This window comes from Scophthalmus maximus, chromosome 21 (genome assembly GCF_022379125.1).
Source record: "Scophthalmus maximus strain ysfricsl-2021 chromosome 21, ASM2237912v1, whole genome shotgun sequence".
Classification (NCBI taxonomy): Eukaryota; Metazoa; Chordata; class Actinopteri; order Pleuronectiformes; family Scophthalmidae; genus Scophthalmus; species Scophthalmus maximus.
This window is the reverse complement of record NC_061535.1, coordinates 6,651,333-6,669,723: the sequence shown is the minus strand read 5'-3', so window position 1 is coordinate 6,669,723 and position 18,391 is coordinate 6,651,333. Positions and strand designations below refer to the sequence as shown.

At 41.7% G+C, this 18,391-nt stretch overlaps 1 protein-coding gene across 1 annotated transcript in view; it reads right to left on the bottom strand.

The window, feature by feature from the left end:
• ofcc1 (orofacial cleft 1 candidate 1) overlaps window positions 1–18,391 on the bottom strand; it is a 76,855-nt gene that overhangs the window by 48,343 nt on the left and 10,121 nt on the right. Inside the window, 9 exon segments of the mRNA XM_047329976.1 lie at window positions 3,318–3,630; window positions 4,466–4,580; window positions 4,769–4,905; window positions 8,347–8,589; window positions 9,072–9,157; window positions 13,036–13,162; window positions 14,748–14,834; window positions 16,186–16,283; window positions 16,587–16,811. Of these exon segments, the coding sequence (XP_047185932.1) occupies window positions 3,318–3,630; window positions 4,466–4,580; window positions 4,769–4,905; window positions 8,347–8,589; window positions 9,072–9,157; window positions 13,036–13,162; window positions 14,748–14,834; window positions 16,186–16,283; window positions 16,587–16,811 (1,431 nt within the window).

Genomic DNA, 18,391 nt, shown 5'->3' with positions numbered 1-18,391 from the left:
TAATTGCCTGATGACTGGTCCAAAGTTACAGAGGAATCGGAGGTCAGTGACTCACGGATTTCCCCTGAGTCCATATCGGGTGTCAGGATCTTGTGTTAAGGTTGCTATGATCCGGTAAGGTCTTGGTGTTGTTTAACACAAGAGCCTATTCCTGTACATATTTGAATACTCACTGGCAAAGTCTCTCACTCCAGACAATCAAAAGTGCCTTGGATAATGGTAAGTGAACAACACAGGATGCACTTGTTACATCACCCAAAAACTAGGAATTATCGGTGTGGCTTGTCCCATACGCTCTGTATTGTGTCCTTTCGCCTTGTTTACTACAACCACTGTGAGGGTTCACTTGTGTATCCCTGCAACCACGGCTTCAAAGGTTGAATCCATCCAGTTGGAATCCGGACATTGTTTGAATTAATTGGCAGGATGCAGAGTGCGACTGATTGGGATGGTATGATGTCATATTGTGGTCTGAAACTCTGAAGACTGGGACCAGCCTCGAGGGGATCACATCCTAAAAGTGCAGCGCGGTGCTCCAACGAAGACATCAGATGAGGAATCCTTGAAAATCACCCTCTGTGTCCAAGGGATGGATGTTATGATGTTTTTGAAAAAAAAAACGAAGGGAAAAAAAAAAGTCAAGAAATAAAGCAGTGATACAGTATGGCAGAATCATCTGCGTGCTCATAGTGATCCACTAAAGGCAATCATGAAACAAGATGCTAATGTAATTAGTCATGTGGATTCAGACAAACCCCATGTAACTAGATCATTCAGTTAATGTAAAAGGTCACTTCACCCAGTTTGCCTCGGGCTAATTTTGATGTTAAAAACTGAAATACACTCTAGGATGGTTAGATGTGTCAACTCAGGTAATTCTGAATATTATCATCCAATGGTAAGTCAATATGAAACACTCAAAAAAAAAAAACAGAAAAAAAAAAAACATCAGACCAAATTAAATCCTGTCAGTAATCATCTTAGATTTGTATGTCAGACTTTGTTCTGTAATAGACACCTCACCATTCACTGTGATTTTTCAATGGGGATTAATTAACTTCAGGCCTCAGGAACACAAACTTCTAGTCTTACTGTCAAACTCCGCTGCGTTTACGTTATTGCAATGACAAGAGGACTCCCGATTCTGAGACAAATGGATAATGACGAAAATCCTGCCGTCACATGCGCGGGGAAAGCGATCCCCACACAGCACACATTAGAAACAGAGGGGAATGAAATGGAAAGGAAATGCCTGAAACCCTCAGACTTGACGGAGGAACAGAGGATAATTTGCTCCTCTTTTCCTCGCTGAATTGGATTTCCATTTTTGGCTAGGTTAAAGTTGTCCGTCCAATCATTCCCTTCAACCTCTTAATAATCTCCTCATCTCAATGCCATAATTCACTCCAGAGGTAATGCAACACGAACGGATCTGTATGCAAATGCGGCACAGACGTCAGGTTGGTTTAGGGAACAGCGTGGATGAGGTGTTGTGCAGGACACCTTTTGATCCATTATTTCACTTACGGATAGGGTTCACTTCCCGAGCAACCTCCTCACCTGGCTGTGATCATGTGTGTGTCCGTGACGTCCGAGGCTGTGTGAAAGCCAGAGTCTGCAGCCATGTGTGTGTTAAAGAGACCTGGTACCTTTTGCCTTGTGTGGCAGAACATAAATCTCCCATCGTGAGCGACTCCCTCCATTGCACGCTCTCTCCTTCTCTCTCTCTCTCAGTCAGTTTGTTGGGGACACTTCCCTTGTGGGCGTTAGGATCTCTATGGGGGGTCACAGGTCAGCCGGCGGAGGAAGCGACAAGCTGTGAAATGTAAAAGACCAATTTCTTCCACATGTTTCAGTGCTGGGAGAACACTGCCAAGCTGTCAGCCGGCATCATGTTTAAAATGGGCCAGGGTGCTACCCAGCAGACCTGTCACAACTCATTTGTAATTAAAAAGCCTGTGTGATGTTTAAAGCAGAGCACCCCAGAAACTTTTGAGGACTGTTAAATAAAGATGAGCTGTGCATGCAAAAAAAAGAAAGAAAAGAAAAAGAAAAAAAAAAAAAGAAAAGAAAAAAAAGGGGGGTGTATTAATAACAAAGAATCTAGCCAGTTGTCTTTGTAGTAGATCAATACCAAATGAGACTGGATTTGATTTCTGGCTGTTGCCAGCATGCTGGGTGACTTGGAACTAGGTGGGAAACAAGAAAAGTGTGTTTTTTAAAACAAGGAAGTGGATACAATTACTATTAACAGAAGTCATTAGCCACCTCCAGATGTGGTAATAATTGTGGTGTGACCTTGTGTGGACCACCAGAAAAGCAGGACAACTACATCAGCATCATTCATCCGCACATCTGACGGACCATTCGGGATTGTGTTGGAGCTCATTCTAGCATGCACTGAACAAAAAAAAAGTCCATCGTAGTACTAACACATTGCAATTTAATCACATTCACACTTTGGGACTGTAAGTTTCAAAACAAACTGACCTGCACGTCTTTGGACCGTACGAGGAAACCAGAGCGCCAAGAGGAAAATCACACGCGGCGGAAACACATTCTTCAAGAGAGCTTCAAAGTTTGGAAACATAGACCGCTGCCATGGTAATAGATGTCAAAATCAGTTTAGAAACCCTGCCTTTTTTTTTCAATGCATCACCACAACAATCCCCATGGCCCATGAAACGAGAAATTGTCATCCAACAATATTCAACCAAATATTCTACAATGCAAGCAAGATGATCCCCAAAACGTCGAGTGCCAGACACGCCCATGGAAACTGGAAAAATCCAAATGTACAGTGCGCTTAGCAAATCACCTGAAAGCTGTAACTAAAATCGTGGCCATCTCGCAATCCCAATCGCAGTATCAAAGCACCAACATGTAACAACAAATTCACACAAAAAAAGGGCAGACATTTTTTAATAGCTTAGGAAATGTTTTCCATACTGACGTTTTTGTGTTTTTTTGGAGAGAGTGGTGGTGTTGGTGTGTATCTTAATATGTTACAAGTCTATCAGCGTCCATGCTTGCTGTTCAAATACATGTATTTGCCTGAACCAACACTAATGCTACAGTCTATCTGTTGGTTTTTTTGCATATGATCTAACCGAGAAAACATCCTTTGTTTGATGTAACTTCTGTCTGTCAAGCTTGACATACTGTCTCGAACCAACCCTGCCCTCGAGCACACTCACCTCAGTGGAGAACTGCTCTAAGTGACACCTGCCAGTCTTCTCAGCCCAATGCTGGTGACATTAGTGTGACATTTTCTCCCCACTGTGGCATAGTTGGGGGTTTGAACAGTGGACCCCTACCTGGCAGAGATGAGGAAGAGCAAGCAGAATCAGCTGACAGGTGGAGAGGAGACCCCCGGTGAGAATATACCACAGTGAGCTCCGCTGCTCTGCTGCTGGGGCCTGCGTGCGGCTGCTGCTGCTGCTGCTGGGGGTACAACTGGGGCTGAGGGTGAATGGACTGAGTGCAAAGCTGCGGCTGCAGTGGCAGTTGGCTCTGGAGTGGGTCATGGTGCACCTCTGGGTGGGGCATTGCTGGGGGTTTAGCAGGGGGTATCAACACAGTGATGCCATGCTCCGGCCCCTCCGACACTCCGGACGGGAGCCTTTTTACCTGGAACACAACAAACAAGCAGGGAGTAGGTTTGTCTGTCAGTGTGTGTTAGAGGGCAACACATGGGTTCAGTGAACATTAATATAACCTCTTCATGTTAATGCCATCGGTAGTTATGTTCATAATATTCCATTGCATCACCATCGTTTGTGGGAAAACAGCATGTGTGCATCACCACAGGTGTTAGTGATCAACCTGCAGACAAAGCCAACTATTAGAGTTTGTCATGGTGTTTCCTAATGTTATAAAATAATTCAATTAAGACCATAATCGTGACTGTTGTACATGCTGTTCGGCAGAGATGTTCAAAAATGTGGCTGTTTACATCCATCAGATATCAAAGCGACTGTAGACAACTGTGATGATAATACAAACAACATGTCACAGTCAGAGGGACAAATAACAAGACAAACCCAAGACAGAGGGCTTTGTTCTGGCTTTTAATTCAATTAAGATGTTTACTAATCTAATCATTGCATCCGGTCAAATGCATCCAGAATTGCTGGGTAAAGATGTGGTTCTTGTTTGCTCTTGTTTGCAGTTTGCTCTCTGGGAGCAATTTCCAATTTCTCCGTAAACGCTTTGTATCACAGAAAAAGTCCAACCCCCATCTACCCAGATCCACCATCCTGCCTCCCAAATAGTAAGGAAGGGTCAGAGTGAGGGTAAAAATGACACACACACACACACACACACACACACACAAGTCAGAACCATAACTTATGGTGTCAGTGTCAATATTCACAGTCATGACCACAAAATGCAGAAAGAACCTATTAGAATCTTTACAAGAAACATGCATGCTCATACACCAAGCACACACACAAACACACACCTGAAAGTACATGTTGCACAGCCAGTGGTCGAGATCAGAGGAGAGGAGGCCTTCAATTTTTCGAAACTGGTCCAGTTGTGTGTTGGGCTCACCCCTGACGAGAGGGGTTTTGAACCTGGTGTGATAACACATTAGCAGTCATTGTCATTGTGCAAATTTTTTTGATTAACACCTTTAACACTTTTAATCAGATGATTGATTGTTATTTTATGTAATTGTATGCTACCAATCATAGTAGTTAATTGAGGTGAAACACAAAGTCCTTGCGGTGCAACAGCTCACTGTGATCCGCAATTGACCCACCTGCCCTGGACTAGGCTGAGGCTTGGGCCGCAAACAGGAAATGCCCCCCAAGCCACAACAGAGCGGTCTCCTCGCAATGCAATCAGCTGAAATATCAGGACCATGGACGGGATAACCTGACAGGCTGCAGGTAAGATCTGCAGAAAACATAGAAAGCCACAAAAAGTCACTCAACATATAGAGTACAAGATGAGTGAAGCATTCACAGACTTGCTCACAACCACTAAGTCAATGACAAACAGAAACACAGAGGGTAACTAACAGGACAGGAGCCCTCAGGGAGCCACTTAATTACATCCTAGACTTGTATCCTCCAACTTATTCCTGGGTTTTTTAGAGCTTTCTTAACTGCCATTCTTACCCGTCCAACTAAACAAATTGCCTAAAAGGAGATGTTGGAGTGATAAAAACTGTCAATAGCAAACACAGGGCGGAGGAGAACCCGAGACCGCCGCTGTAGTCTGCGGAGCTTACAGTTACTGGATTTATGATGAAGTGAGGCCACCATCAATCAAACTGATGATATTGAAAGTATCTTGCACGAAGAAAAAGGTGTTAGTGGTTAGCAGTCGATGGCAAACATTCTTATTTACACAGAGAATGGGGGGGTTTACTTAAAAATGAACTGACAGTGAGGTGTGTGCCACTCCATTCATCACTGGGTGGGAATATTTTACCCCTTTATTAGTTGTAATGGAAAAAGCAGAGGATTTGTTTTAACACATAAATCATGTGTATCCCTCCCACCCCCATGCTAATCTGCTTGTGGTGTGCACCTGCGAAATGAAGGGTAGTAGCGTATGACGCGGGACACAAATTTATGGCATAATATCGCGGATTATGGATATTGAGGATATTTCATATTATTCATTTACTGTAAGAAATATGACCTGCATAAATAGTAATTTGTGTGCATGTATGAGTGCATATGTATGAAGTGCCTGCATGTATACGTTTGCATATGCCGTTTTACTGTGAGACTGGATCATGTGCATCAGAGGGTTTTCTCTCTCCCGTCTGCTAGAGGAGCCTCTTAAATCCTTAGAAATATAATGTTTATTGGGAAATAGACTGTTTTCCATTTTTCTTTTTATTTGTGAATTTCTCCACAAAAGGAGTGAGGAAAATTGTGACAATCATTGTGAAAGATGGCTAAATGCTTTGTCAAATGTTGAACTCAGTAAACAGTAAACAAAAAGATTTAAAAGGGGCAATAACACATCCTCCTAGAACACCGTCAAATCTTCCTCTCCTTTATCCTTTGATATTAAAATTTGGAATAGTATACATCTTTGCATTTTGTGTAAAAACTGCAAAAAACACTGGCTCAACTGTTCTGAAGCCTACCCACGCCCCTACAGCCAGCATATCCAAGACATCTCCAACTGAACTGCACTGTTTCCGTCTAAATCCAAACCCAGACACACAAAGGGTGAATGAAAAAAATAAATAAAAATAGAGCGAGAGACAGAGAGAGGGAGGAAAGGAAAATAAGCTCCTGGCTTCCTCCTACCATCAATAATTCCTCATTTCCTCCTCAAAGGCACTGCGAGCACTCCTGAAATCACACGCTATCGTGTGGGGAAGAGAGAGAGAAAACATCCAATCCAATCCTGATAGTCTCAGACAAATCTGATCACCGTTTCCAAAACTATCAATGAGGACAAAACAACAACAGGTCTGTCTGTAAAGTGTGACTGAGAGTCTGTGGAGGAGACGAGTAAAGTAAGAGTGACATGAGGCATTTACGACGCCCCGCTTAAAATCTTTTGTTTTTACCCCTGAATCAGATCCCAGGTCCGCATTCAGTTTATGCCAGGTTTTACCCCGTCCTTTATGTGTGATGGGAGCTGGAGACAATATTATCTGGATGCTCTGTGAATACGCCCACCAGCACATTGACAGTGTCCACATGCGCTAAATGCTCCAGCTAAGGCCTTTAGAGTTGCCGTCGGAAGACTGACGAAGTCCTCACTGAGCCTGCGCTAAACTCTATGGGATCAGGAGGGACAGTGGATTAAGTGGCTTCTGTTCTAGGGTTCCTCTTGTGGATCTTTTATACGTTGCTGTACACATCAATGCATAAACGCAGACAAAGATTTCTAATCCACTGGTCAATTTCAACCATCCGAAATTTGTATTTGTATTTTTTTTTTTAAGATTACAGCAGCTTCTACAAAAGATTTTTTTTTTCTCTTTTCCTTGATATGAGGGGTTTGGAAAGAGGTTGGGAAATGTACATGGATTTGAATTAATGCAATCTAATGTGTTAGTTCCTGAAACACACTTTTTTTTTTTAACTCTGCCTTGGAAATAGAGGTTGTGATTTTTACTCTACTCTTTGAAAAGAATATAGTCACTTTTTCATTCTCTTTTTGCCTTCCAACCCCTTGCCACGATCCAGCTCAGCTAAGTTACAGATGCTCAAAGAAATACGGAGAAGACACTGAATTTTTCACTGCATTTGTATTTCATATTCATTCCAATAAAGCATTACTTCCTTATATAAATGAATAATTGATCTTGGGTTTGATTTACATGCATGGATTAAATGTCACGTTTGAAAAGTTGTTGTTTTATTCATATGGAGATTCCTGGAGAAAAGAGGAAAAAAAACCTAGAGGCTGTGTGTGTGGCATGTTTTCATATGCCATCTTTTACAGCAATATAACTTCTCATAACCATTTCAATCTAAAATCTGCTCCCATCTCCACTGCAACTGATGAAACCATGGGAAACGGCAAGAGGAAGAGGTGTTTGGAAATACTGTGGTTTTGTCATATCAGCACATAATGTTTTTTTGTTTTTTTTTGCTTTTATCTGAGGAGACTTTCTTTTTTTTTTTAGATCATTTTACTTGAATTTCCCATTGAATTTTACATCAAAGGATGTGAGCATGTCATTGGAAGTCAGTGTGTTTTAATTCAGGGTCTCTAAATGTCAAAATTGCTTTCAGATGACATGTTTATATTTATTCCCTTTTTTGTTGTTGAAAAAGAAAAAAAATACATATTTTCAAAGCAGCTTCTTTGAGCATCACATAACAGGGTTCTTATTTAATACCACTGCAGCGTCACAAATCACAACCTGATTCTGTTCTTTATTTGTTTAATGAAAACATATTAGTGTCTCTCTCAAGTCTTAATTGTGAATGCCAGTGCATTACCATTTTATTTTTGACTTACGTCACATATACTCCGTCACACTGAAGAGTTGGCAAAGTGTTTGTGATGTCCTGTGGAAAAAAAACTGCAATGTTTTGCAAATTATCCATTTTGCGTTTGGAGCCTTGCATGGGGCTGGGGACAATCCCAGCTGACATTGGACCATAGTTGGGGCAGGCTGCAAGTATATGATGACTAGAACCCAAAACACTCACATTCATAACCATGGGCAATTTAGAATCGCTAAGCAACTAAACTTGTGGAAATCCAGGTACGGGCAGAGAAAACAACAAGCAAACTCCACACAAAAAGGGCCCAGAGAGGAACCAAGCTTCAAACCAACAACCGTCCTGCTATGAGGTGCCAACCACTGCTGCCCTTTTTTTTTACCAGCCCTCATCAAAAGTTCCTCACCATGAACAGGTTCTGGTTAATGGGCAGGTCGGTGTCGTCGAAGCGGCCTCGGTGCTCGACCGGTTCAGTGCACACAGGCCACTGTTGCTGCTCCCTCTTACTGCACCAAGCTAGAGCTGAACCCCCCAGACGACTGTCAAGGGACACACTGACAGCGTAGAGGCCCCTGGGTAGTTTGTCTCTGGCGGCTCTCAGGCAGCACACGCACACCTCCACAGGCTGCGGAGTTCTGCTCTGGTTCACCTGTGACACAAAAAAGTTCAGAACACGTCACACATGTAAAAGTAAATCGTTCACCTGCAAGACAAACAAAAGATCTAAATGATGATCTTATCCAAATCCCTGCTGCACCACAGCTTCCATATTGAGCTCACTGTTCACTTCCCCCAGATGCTATGCAGACCATACGATATGAAAACAATGAAAACAAAACTGGGATTGCACATCTGGAGTTAAGAAAGCACGGCCACAGTGTGACAAGTTTTTCCTGTGTTACTCACTCTCCATTGGACATGATATAACCCCCTAACTTTGGAGTCATCTTTTTCTCAACCTAAGGTATGTTTCCTGAACAACGGATTTGTTTTTGTCCAGCTGCATAGTCAAGCAGGCGTACACTCTTACACACTGTGTACGACCCAATACAGCTGCAGGCTCCTATCTATTGATCTCCATTCAGCCATTGATGAGGTGAAGTGCCCTGCTCAAGCAGCCACCTCACTAACCTTCAGATACAACCCTGTCTCCTGGAACCGGAAATATGCTTTGTAGAAAACATAGTTGACTGGATTATATTCAGAGTCAATGTGTACTGAAGAATGCATCAACACAATGAATTGTTTGATGTCACTGGATTGTTTTTCTGTGTTGAACCAGAACCCCATATTGTTCGCAACCTTGACTAAATAATGCGAGTGCCTTGTAAGTACCCTAACCCTAATGGAGAGAATGTATGTAGTTGATCTGGATCAGGACGACGGAAACTGTGGATGTCTCACGCAGAGGTGTTTATTACAGAGATCAGTATTATTGAGGGGGATTTCTGGTTTGTCCCACAGATCAACGAGTGGTCAGTGCATGCACATCCAAAACGCCTCCATGTATTCAACCCTCTCAGAATCACGTGTCGTCGTCGTCCGACAGACAGAATGGCTCCTTGTCATTCTCCGTAGAAACTCAGTTTCTCTGTCTGAATATAATCTGCCACACATCCTGACCTGGCAACATGTGCTTCTGGCTTCATAAGGCGCCCGAGCTGAAGACCAAACATTCCCTCTTAAACACGTCAACAAGCAGGGCAGAAAGTTCCACAACACTCCCGTCACTCACTAGGATTTGATATTATGGCATAAAACCCCAAAAAACGGCAAAACATGCATTTGATATGTTCGGTATCAATGTATTTGTATTGTGCCAATTGCGTATATAAACAAGACATTCTTCATGTTAATAGAAAACATAATTCATTTCCTAATCGTACATAATGTATTTGCTGTTGTAGTACAGTTGCATATAAACATAATTTCTGCATCATTGTTGTTCATCTTGTTGTTTATTTTGGTGCCTCTTTTTTTAGGGGTGAGGAAATGGATAAGCCAGCAAGACACTTAAGTATTGATGAAACAATCAAATTACAATATAAATACATACATATCCATATATATATCCATGTAACATATTCAGTGTTTTGTCCCCTATGGCATCTGTACAGAATGAGCTTCAACCTTGTTGGTATTTGTCACCATTTACTGAAATAATAGTGTTGGTCCATCGTCACTCAAGTTCAACAAACTTTAGTGATGCCTTCAATTGATATGGATATTGTTCCCCTGAAGATGATTTTAGATACTTTTGATATACCTTCTCCTTAATGCTGAAGTCAAACATTTTGACTTGTGTACAACATTATACATTTCTAATTAGCAGCTTGCAAATGTAGTGACTGCATTTTCTTTGTGCTCCTCAAAGTCTTCTCACCCTGGTTTAAACTGTTTTGTCAATTTGTTTTAGTGATTCACTTTTCTTTGTCTTTGAGTTACCGTTTCTGCTGTATCAGTCCTCCTTCCTGGTTCGGCCAAAACATGTGACTGAGGGCGGAGTCAAGTTAAATACAGGGGGCCCGGTAATTGGATCAGACCAAGAGCTGCATCAACATGGGGGGGTGGGGTGGAGTTTCCTTGTGTAGAGTTTTGGTTGTTATCTATGTTATACCCCTCTATTGTTTCAAAACTGTCTGATCAGCCAGTACATATATGTCTCCCCCTTGTCTCATTTGTCAGGTCAGATGTTTGAGTTAATGCCAAGTTTTATATTTGCTGTATATTTGAGTAGAGTTATGTTTGTCGACTTATTTTTTAAGGGGAGCAGTTTCTACAACATTAAGCATCTTTTCATTCCTGTGTTTATTGGCATGTTTTGGATGAAATAAAAAATCAATTTTTGAAAAATAATCCTGTGCTTGTCTGTCCTTTGACTGCTTGCTTCCTGACACCTATCACATCCTTTTTATCAGATAATTTAAGTTATATTTATCAATGCTCATTTATTTTATGTTGTCAGATTTATACTGTAACTGTAACTCTGTTTGACTTTTGAAGCACTAGATTACACTCAATGACGTTGTGGCATGTGCACACACACACACACGCACACACTGGGGTTTGTTGTACTGTACAGTACAGTGTCCCTCTCCATGTTACACACCTTCACACACATTTACCTAGCAGCAGCTGGTGGTGCCCATTACTCTACCAGTCTGTGAGGGGGGGGGGGGGGGGGGTGCTGAGGCCTGCAGTAATGCCCTCAATCCCCCCACTGTGAGCATCTTTGCATGCCAAAACAACTACGAGAGAGTGCAATTTAGTATAACTGGTGGCAAAGCAGTTTAGCCCACACATCTCACATATAGAAGGAGGTGACGCAGGCCTTCAAACCCTCTCACTGGAAAGAGATGTATGCATGCAGACTGGGAAAAAAAAGGAGGAGGAGGAAGGAGAAGAAAGAAGCAAAGAAATAAAAATTAATAACATCACAATTTGCACTATCTATGATTTTAAGAGGTATTGTTACTATCTCGCCAACGTGCATGCAAAGGCATCGTATGAGGCAGCCGAGAGAGCAAGGCGATGGTAAAAAGGTGAAGTGAGCCAATTTTCCATATCAGAGGTAGTTTGTTTGCCCCAAGCCTGAGTTGTGCCTAAAGTGCCATAACATTACAGCACTCCTACAGATGAGATCAAAGGCTCGAGCGAGGGATCCTCCGTGGTTTTGCTGGCAAGCGGCCGTCCTTTCCGCTGAAATATCTTTTCAGGGCTTTCCACACATTGACTGATCACACAAAATGTGCTCTTAATAGAGACAGGAAATGCCACATACAAAAACTTCCTTTCTTTCTAAGTATGGGCTAATATTCAGAGATTAAGCTTTCTCGTTAATTATTTTCATTTTAATTAGTAAATCTTAATTAACAATGAACATTTACCCTTAAAAATTTTTGGCTTTGGAATGAAGGAGGGGGGTGAAGAAAGGAGAGAATAAATATGACAATCTTTTTGGGACCTCCAGGCAGGATTACAGATGCAGGCTGCCTTAGTTATTAAACACATTCTAAATTAAATGCCTTCATGAATTTTGCACAGAAATATATTTTCATAGTTTTGCATGCCAAATGTGACATTTTATATTTCAGATTCATCTCGCTGCAGTAATTTTAGGAAAATGTCATATAAACAAAGATTTTGTCATTTACCAAAGGAAATTACTATGCGTGGCAGGTTTGGCCATTGGTTTCTCTCGCTCTCTCTTTCCCTCTCCCTCCTTTGCCCCTTATTCTGCCTGCGCCGGTTGTTTCAAGTCAGCAAGCCATAAAAAATCTTTATCTCAGTGAAACACAGCAATTTGGGAGATAATCGAATGGTGACTGGGGGGCACAAATGCCAGTCTGAGGAATTATACCACAATCTCCCCTGCATTTACAACCTTCCTCAAAGCCAGTTGTCACCCTGGAAGGAAAGCCCCCGACTGAAGATTCATTACATCTTTAAGCCAGCATGGTGGCATGGCAGCCTCATCCCCAGATGCAACACAACAACACACTCCTCCCACAGCTGGAGATGCTACCGTGCTAAAGCTGCTGCTTCCTTCTTTTCTCTACTCTCTCTCTCTGCTCCCCTTTTTCTCCTCCAAAGACTCCTCTTTCCTCCTACTTAGATTCAGAAAACTACAGAAAGAATACACTCACAGCTGGAAAAAAATGAATCAAATCTTTATACATGTATACTGTATCCAAAATAATGCGGTTGGATAGGTAGCATATTGTATAGGCGAGAATTTTGCTCTGTGTTGCCTCCGTGTGACTGTCTGCGCCTTTGTGTACACATGCACATACAGTACCCACTGGTGTGATGAAAGGAATGAAAGAGTAAAAAGAAAACCTAGTAAGGGAGATATTTTCCCCATTTTCGAACAGGTCCCATTCATCACGTCGTTTCACACCATTTCATCATTTGACTGTTTTTGAACAAACAGCCCAGCCTTTTTTTTAAGATTAGTAAACACTTGAAGGGACAATATCTTCTCCTGTGATTCAACCTTGCAGAGATTAAGGAATGTGACACGTCCGGTGTTGTGTGCTTTCTGTGTCGCGTAAAAGTGGCTGCGTCCACAGTCACGCCGGTTAACAGACCTTACCTGCCACATGGGCCGGGATGCGGAAGAGGAGGACACTGGGATCTCTGTCATCTGGTGAAATTTGGCCACCGCTTCCTCTTGGCCTTCTCCCAGCACTCTGACTGACGGGCTTTCGGTGGCTCTGCTGCTACATGCACAAACACAGGGAAATAGCCACCTGCATTTTTGGACCCTTTGTTGCTCCAGCCTGTATCAGCTCAATCTAATAACACCACAACAGCCCCCCCCCACACACACACACACACACACGTGCCACCACCACCACCACCCTCACACCACCACGCCAACCCCCCTCTCTTTTTCTTGGCCTTTCAATCTTATCAGTGGTAATGTAATAAGCGGTTGCTTCGCTCTGTCTCCTCGCCACCTCTCTTAATTCCTCAAAATAAAGCAATATCACAGGGGCCCTGGCCTGCCTGTGACTGGGGATAAGATGGTTGTAAAAGGAAGGATAATTCAGCAAATAATGCTCGGCATCAAAGGCAGACACTGGGGTCTTTCTCTCCTTTTTCTCCCTCCTCTGTGTTCGCCTATCAAAAATATTACATGTGCTTTCATCAGTTCACAACAAGGCACAGTGTGCTTCCTAATGCAATTACTCGACCTCCATTAAATCAGAAACAGTGGAAACAAATGAAATACACATTTGTTACAAAACTACAAGTCAGCTCCACGTCTCCCCTCTTTATTTTTATTTTTCTTCCTTTTACAGGCATGGGGATAGGAAAAGTGAAATCATTTCTCATTCAATTTCAGGCAAATGTAGCCCTAGGTGATGCATAGAAAGTCTCCCATGTCTAATAGCCACCCACCATTGATATCAGAAGGAATTTGCAGGGTTCAAGGCTGTCGAGAGGAGGTCATCTTGCCAAACTCCGAAGCACATTCATCTGACAGGGCTGGTGTCTGACAACCACCCACCCATAAAACAACCGAACACAAGAGAAGATACTGATGTGTACAGTAGTTTCTTGATTTTATCATGTCAGCCGGCATGGTAGTCCATAATTACTAAAAACTTAAACATGCTAAGCGAATTGCCCGCGGTGCTCCCGCTGTGAGATGTGATGTGTGATCGCTAACGTGGATGGACCAAAAATTGATGCGCCTCCAAGCCCAATGACATGGACAGATTTCTGTGCCCTCAAGCCAAACTACCCACAATGCAATCCCTGCCGACAGGAGAAACCATGCAGAGGATATACAGTATGAATTTCATTCCTTCTCGGATGTCAGTGGGAATACAAATGGTTTTCACAAAAGTAATGATTACAGTCATGTGACATAAATTGTACATATGGAAAGAAATATGACATTGTATGAACGTACCACTGAAGCAGTGCGTTCAGCCTGGGTTGTGGTACCTCTCCTCCGGCTTCGGCAGAATCTCTTTGTGGATGGGGCTCCTTTGAAATATTAAAATGGATATATAAACAGAGAGTTAATATGTTAACCATCATTAACATTGAGCTAATTGACAGTTTCAGTTTAAAAGAGGTTGCTCTATGTGGCTGACTGTATTTCCTTGTTTTTAGTCTAAGTTTGTAAGCATCAGATTTGGGTTTGAACAATAAAGAGTTTGATTGGATAAATGTGTTCAGCTAATGAAAAGATTTATAATCAGCATTTAGTATTTCAAAAGTGAATATACCATCTGCAGTTACACAACTTAATAAAAGCAACACATCTTCATTCAGTACATGGATCTTTACCTTGACATTCCCGGTAAAGAAGGCAATTAGTCTCTTCTTCCGCTTTGCCCACTCTCTGCTCCTCAGTGGTCCCCTCTGAGCCACTTGCTGGAAATACATGTAATACACATGCACACTTTCTCTGGATGCAGCTTCAGGAAGCAGTGCAATGCACCATAATGGCGGAATTAAGCACAAGGAGCAACCGCAATCTGCAGGCAATCTATACTGAGCCAGACCCTAAAGACATGTAGCGTTTGATGAGTATTTCTGCCGGTTTTACATTCAGTCAGCACATTCACTCTCCCCATTCAGACTCATCGACACTGCTAAGTGACAGCGTCTTGCTCCGTCGAGGCTTTGTGTGGCAGAATAGAGGAAGAAGAAAAACACTATTATTTTAAAATAGATGTGAAATCTCTGGTGGATAATGTGTTTTCAATGGGAGGTGGGTGTGGAAACAGTAGGAGAGCGCACACATTGTGGCAGAATAAGATAACGCTGATCTCAATACTGATACAGTACACGGTGCGACTTATTATCCAGTGTGAGAGGATGAGTCAACTGTTGCTGTGGTATCCAACTAACCGTTAGACAATGTTGAATCATATTTTTTTCCTAAATTACATTTACTTGCTATTCATATAATTTGATACTCCTACTCCTCTTTCAAGAGAGATTATACCTAAAAATACAGTGGATAGAAGTTCTGTATTCTGTTTACATGTGCGTTGATGTTTGGGTTTCTTCGCAATCGAGATTTGCCAACACAATGGAAAACCCTATTTTCTTGTTTCCATTCAAATTAATTTTTTTCTGACTAAAGGAATACACATCATTGTATCAAAAGACGCTTCATATCTTAATGCTACTTCACAAAATCCCTATACTCCTCAGCTCAAACAAGGTAGTCACGCTCTATTTTTTCCTGAAAAGACCATAAGGAAATTCAGAAAACAAAATGTGCATAATAATGCCAAACAAAGTTCAAAGACAGAAAAAAAAGTGTCTCCAAAAAGAAATGATTATGCGAGGAGATCACTGCATAAATTATGGAGTTGAAATCCATGCACAGATTTTAAGATGAGAATGGATGAGTAATATAGCCTCTCAAATGCCTTGAATATGTGTTCTACAATACACAATTTCACACGATTGCATTCAGCTGAGATTCTGACTATGTGGAATCAAAATGAAATGCAAAATGGACAAAAAGTAGAGCAAAAAAAGCAAATGTTAAAAGAAAAAGGAAGAAAATTAGAAAGCAATATAAGTAACACACACACATTAAAGTACACATGGTCGTCTAACCAGACGAAAATACAGATACATGTACATGCACACATGCACACACTCTATGTCCATTAGCCCGAGCCACTGATACACAGCATAATGGACATGGCTGATGTGTTGGTGAGTATGGGATGATGACACAGATTTTCCTCTTTGTAGCCCTGACCTGCTGCAGTGAAAGGCTGCCAAGCGTGATCATGTCAGGCTGCACACGCTCCCTCAGCTGCTGGGTATAGTGGGGGATCACCTCCTCAGTTATCTTCACTGCAAGAAATAACACGGCGGCATCGAAAATGTTCAAATGTTATTAATAAAAAAGAAACATTAAAACGACTGCAGCATTGTGTATATTTTTTTGTCACTTCACAAATAAACTCTGTGGGAATAAAATACTGCCCAGAGACAAATAATTTCACAAAATGTTATATAATGTCCTGGAATGATGATGATTTTGATGTATCATGTATGCACAAAGAAAAATACATTTTTCTTTATAGTATAATACTATAACGTGGTACATTTCCCCATAAGACATGAAATACAGAAACAAATAAAAGATAGCATTACTTTTTACAGTGCTCTCTTTGCCCATTACAATCCTCCCTGCTTCGAGTCCGGCTCCTCCTTCCAGCCCAGCACCAGCCTCCACCTGGGCTTTGGCAGTGGTACGGGGCTGGGAGGGCCTGGAGCCTGAGGCGTGACCACCACCGTGGAGCATCCGTCGCCGCTGAAGCACCGGATCACCTGACTTCACCTCCAACACCTCCTCATCCCTGGAGGCTTGCAGCGTACCTGGAGAGATACGCATCAGTGGGCAAGCACAAACACACAACCACACACGCACGCACACACACACACAACCAGACACACACACACGAATCAGAACACCTAAACATAACAACATGAATTCTCAAGCTGATGGATGCATACACTTAACACACATAACACATCCACAAGCAGACACATACTCACATATCTGAGGCCTTTTGATGCCCTCCAACTCCCCACACACATATTGCATCATTATATACAACTTAGGCCAGAAAAAAAAAATTGGTAAAGAAAATAAGTCCCCTTTCAGGGCAAATGTAGAACATGGCATATAAGGTAGAAACTTTGTAAAGCAATATAGGAGTAAAGCAATATAGGAGACTGTAATATGTAATGTTTTTTTGCCCCACATAAGATACAACCCTGTCTGCTGACCAGGGTTTGGATCCAGAGTCCTGTCTGTGGTTTGGTTTAAGCATCAAGAGTGCTTTGGGAAAGGTCGTGGTCTTGGTCAAATGAAGAAAGAAAAAATAAGTTCTGTCTCAACTGACACCAATTTTTTTTTCACTATTGAACCAGACCATAATATTTCCCTATTAATAAGCAAGCGCTCTGAATGCCTAAACTTAAGAAAGTTTAAATGTGGATATTACTGAATTAATGCAATATATCCATATTACTCACCTTAAAATAGTCCAGTTAAATTTTTGTTTCCAACGCAAGGATCATTTTTAATTAGTAATATAGAAAAGTTATTTATTGGAGACCAGGTAGGATAAAGAAAATAACACGTGCTACATGTTTAGTGGCTGTTGCTTTGGGCAAATGTTAGGTCAAATTTCTTCACACTGCTATTTAGAAAACAAACACACAAAAGGAAGTTATATTTTTTTTTTACATCAGCTTCTCCAACTGATTGTGAACATCAAGCACTTACATTGTAAGAAATAAGGTTTTCTGCTGCATGATGTGTGAACTAGTTTATAGTAAGTAACCTAGAATTCATTACTGAAAGCAAAGAGGCATCATCTACTGTAGCTAACATGACTGCTGCGTGCGTGTCTCAACAATTTTGCTGTACTCTCTTGCTGGTAGAAAGTATTTAGGTAGCCTATTCTTTGAGGATCTGTGTATTCATCGTGTGCAGTCCAATATGTGTAACAGCCGAATCTGTTATCACTGCCTAATGCTTTTCACAGCAAAGATGATATCAGTGCCTAATGCCTTACAGAGAACTAGAATGAACAGAATGCCAGTTCTGTGGTCTTTCATCTCCAAGCCAAAGCAATAGAATTTATAGAGATGAAAAGGAGGAACTGAAGATTTTAGACAGACAGACAAGGGATTTCTCCAGGATTTTCTTTCTGAAAAAAATGTCTACAGCACTGGCCACTGTCCATTTCATTAATACTTTGTCTTATTCATGCTCTTTTCTTCTGAAACGTGTAAGGTGCTTTGTGACATGCTGTAAAAGCAAAGACAAAAGCCTGAGAAGCAGTCACAAAATGTCAGAATCAGTACTGACACGCACTACAGTTCTACAGTTGCAAAGACTTGCAGCCTACACCAGTGGGAGGCATCCATACAACGGCATAAGGTGA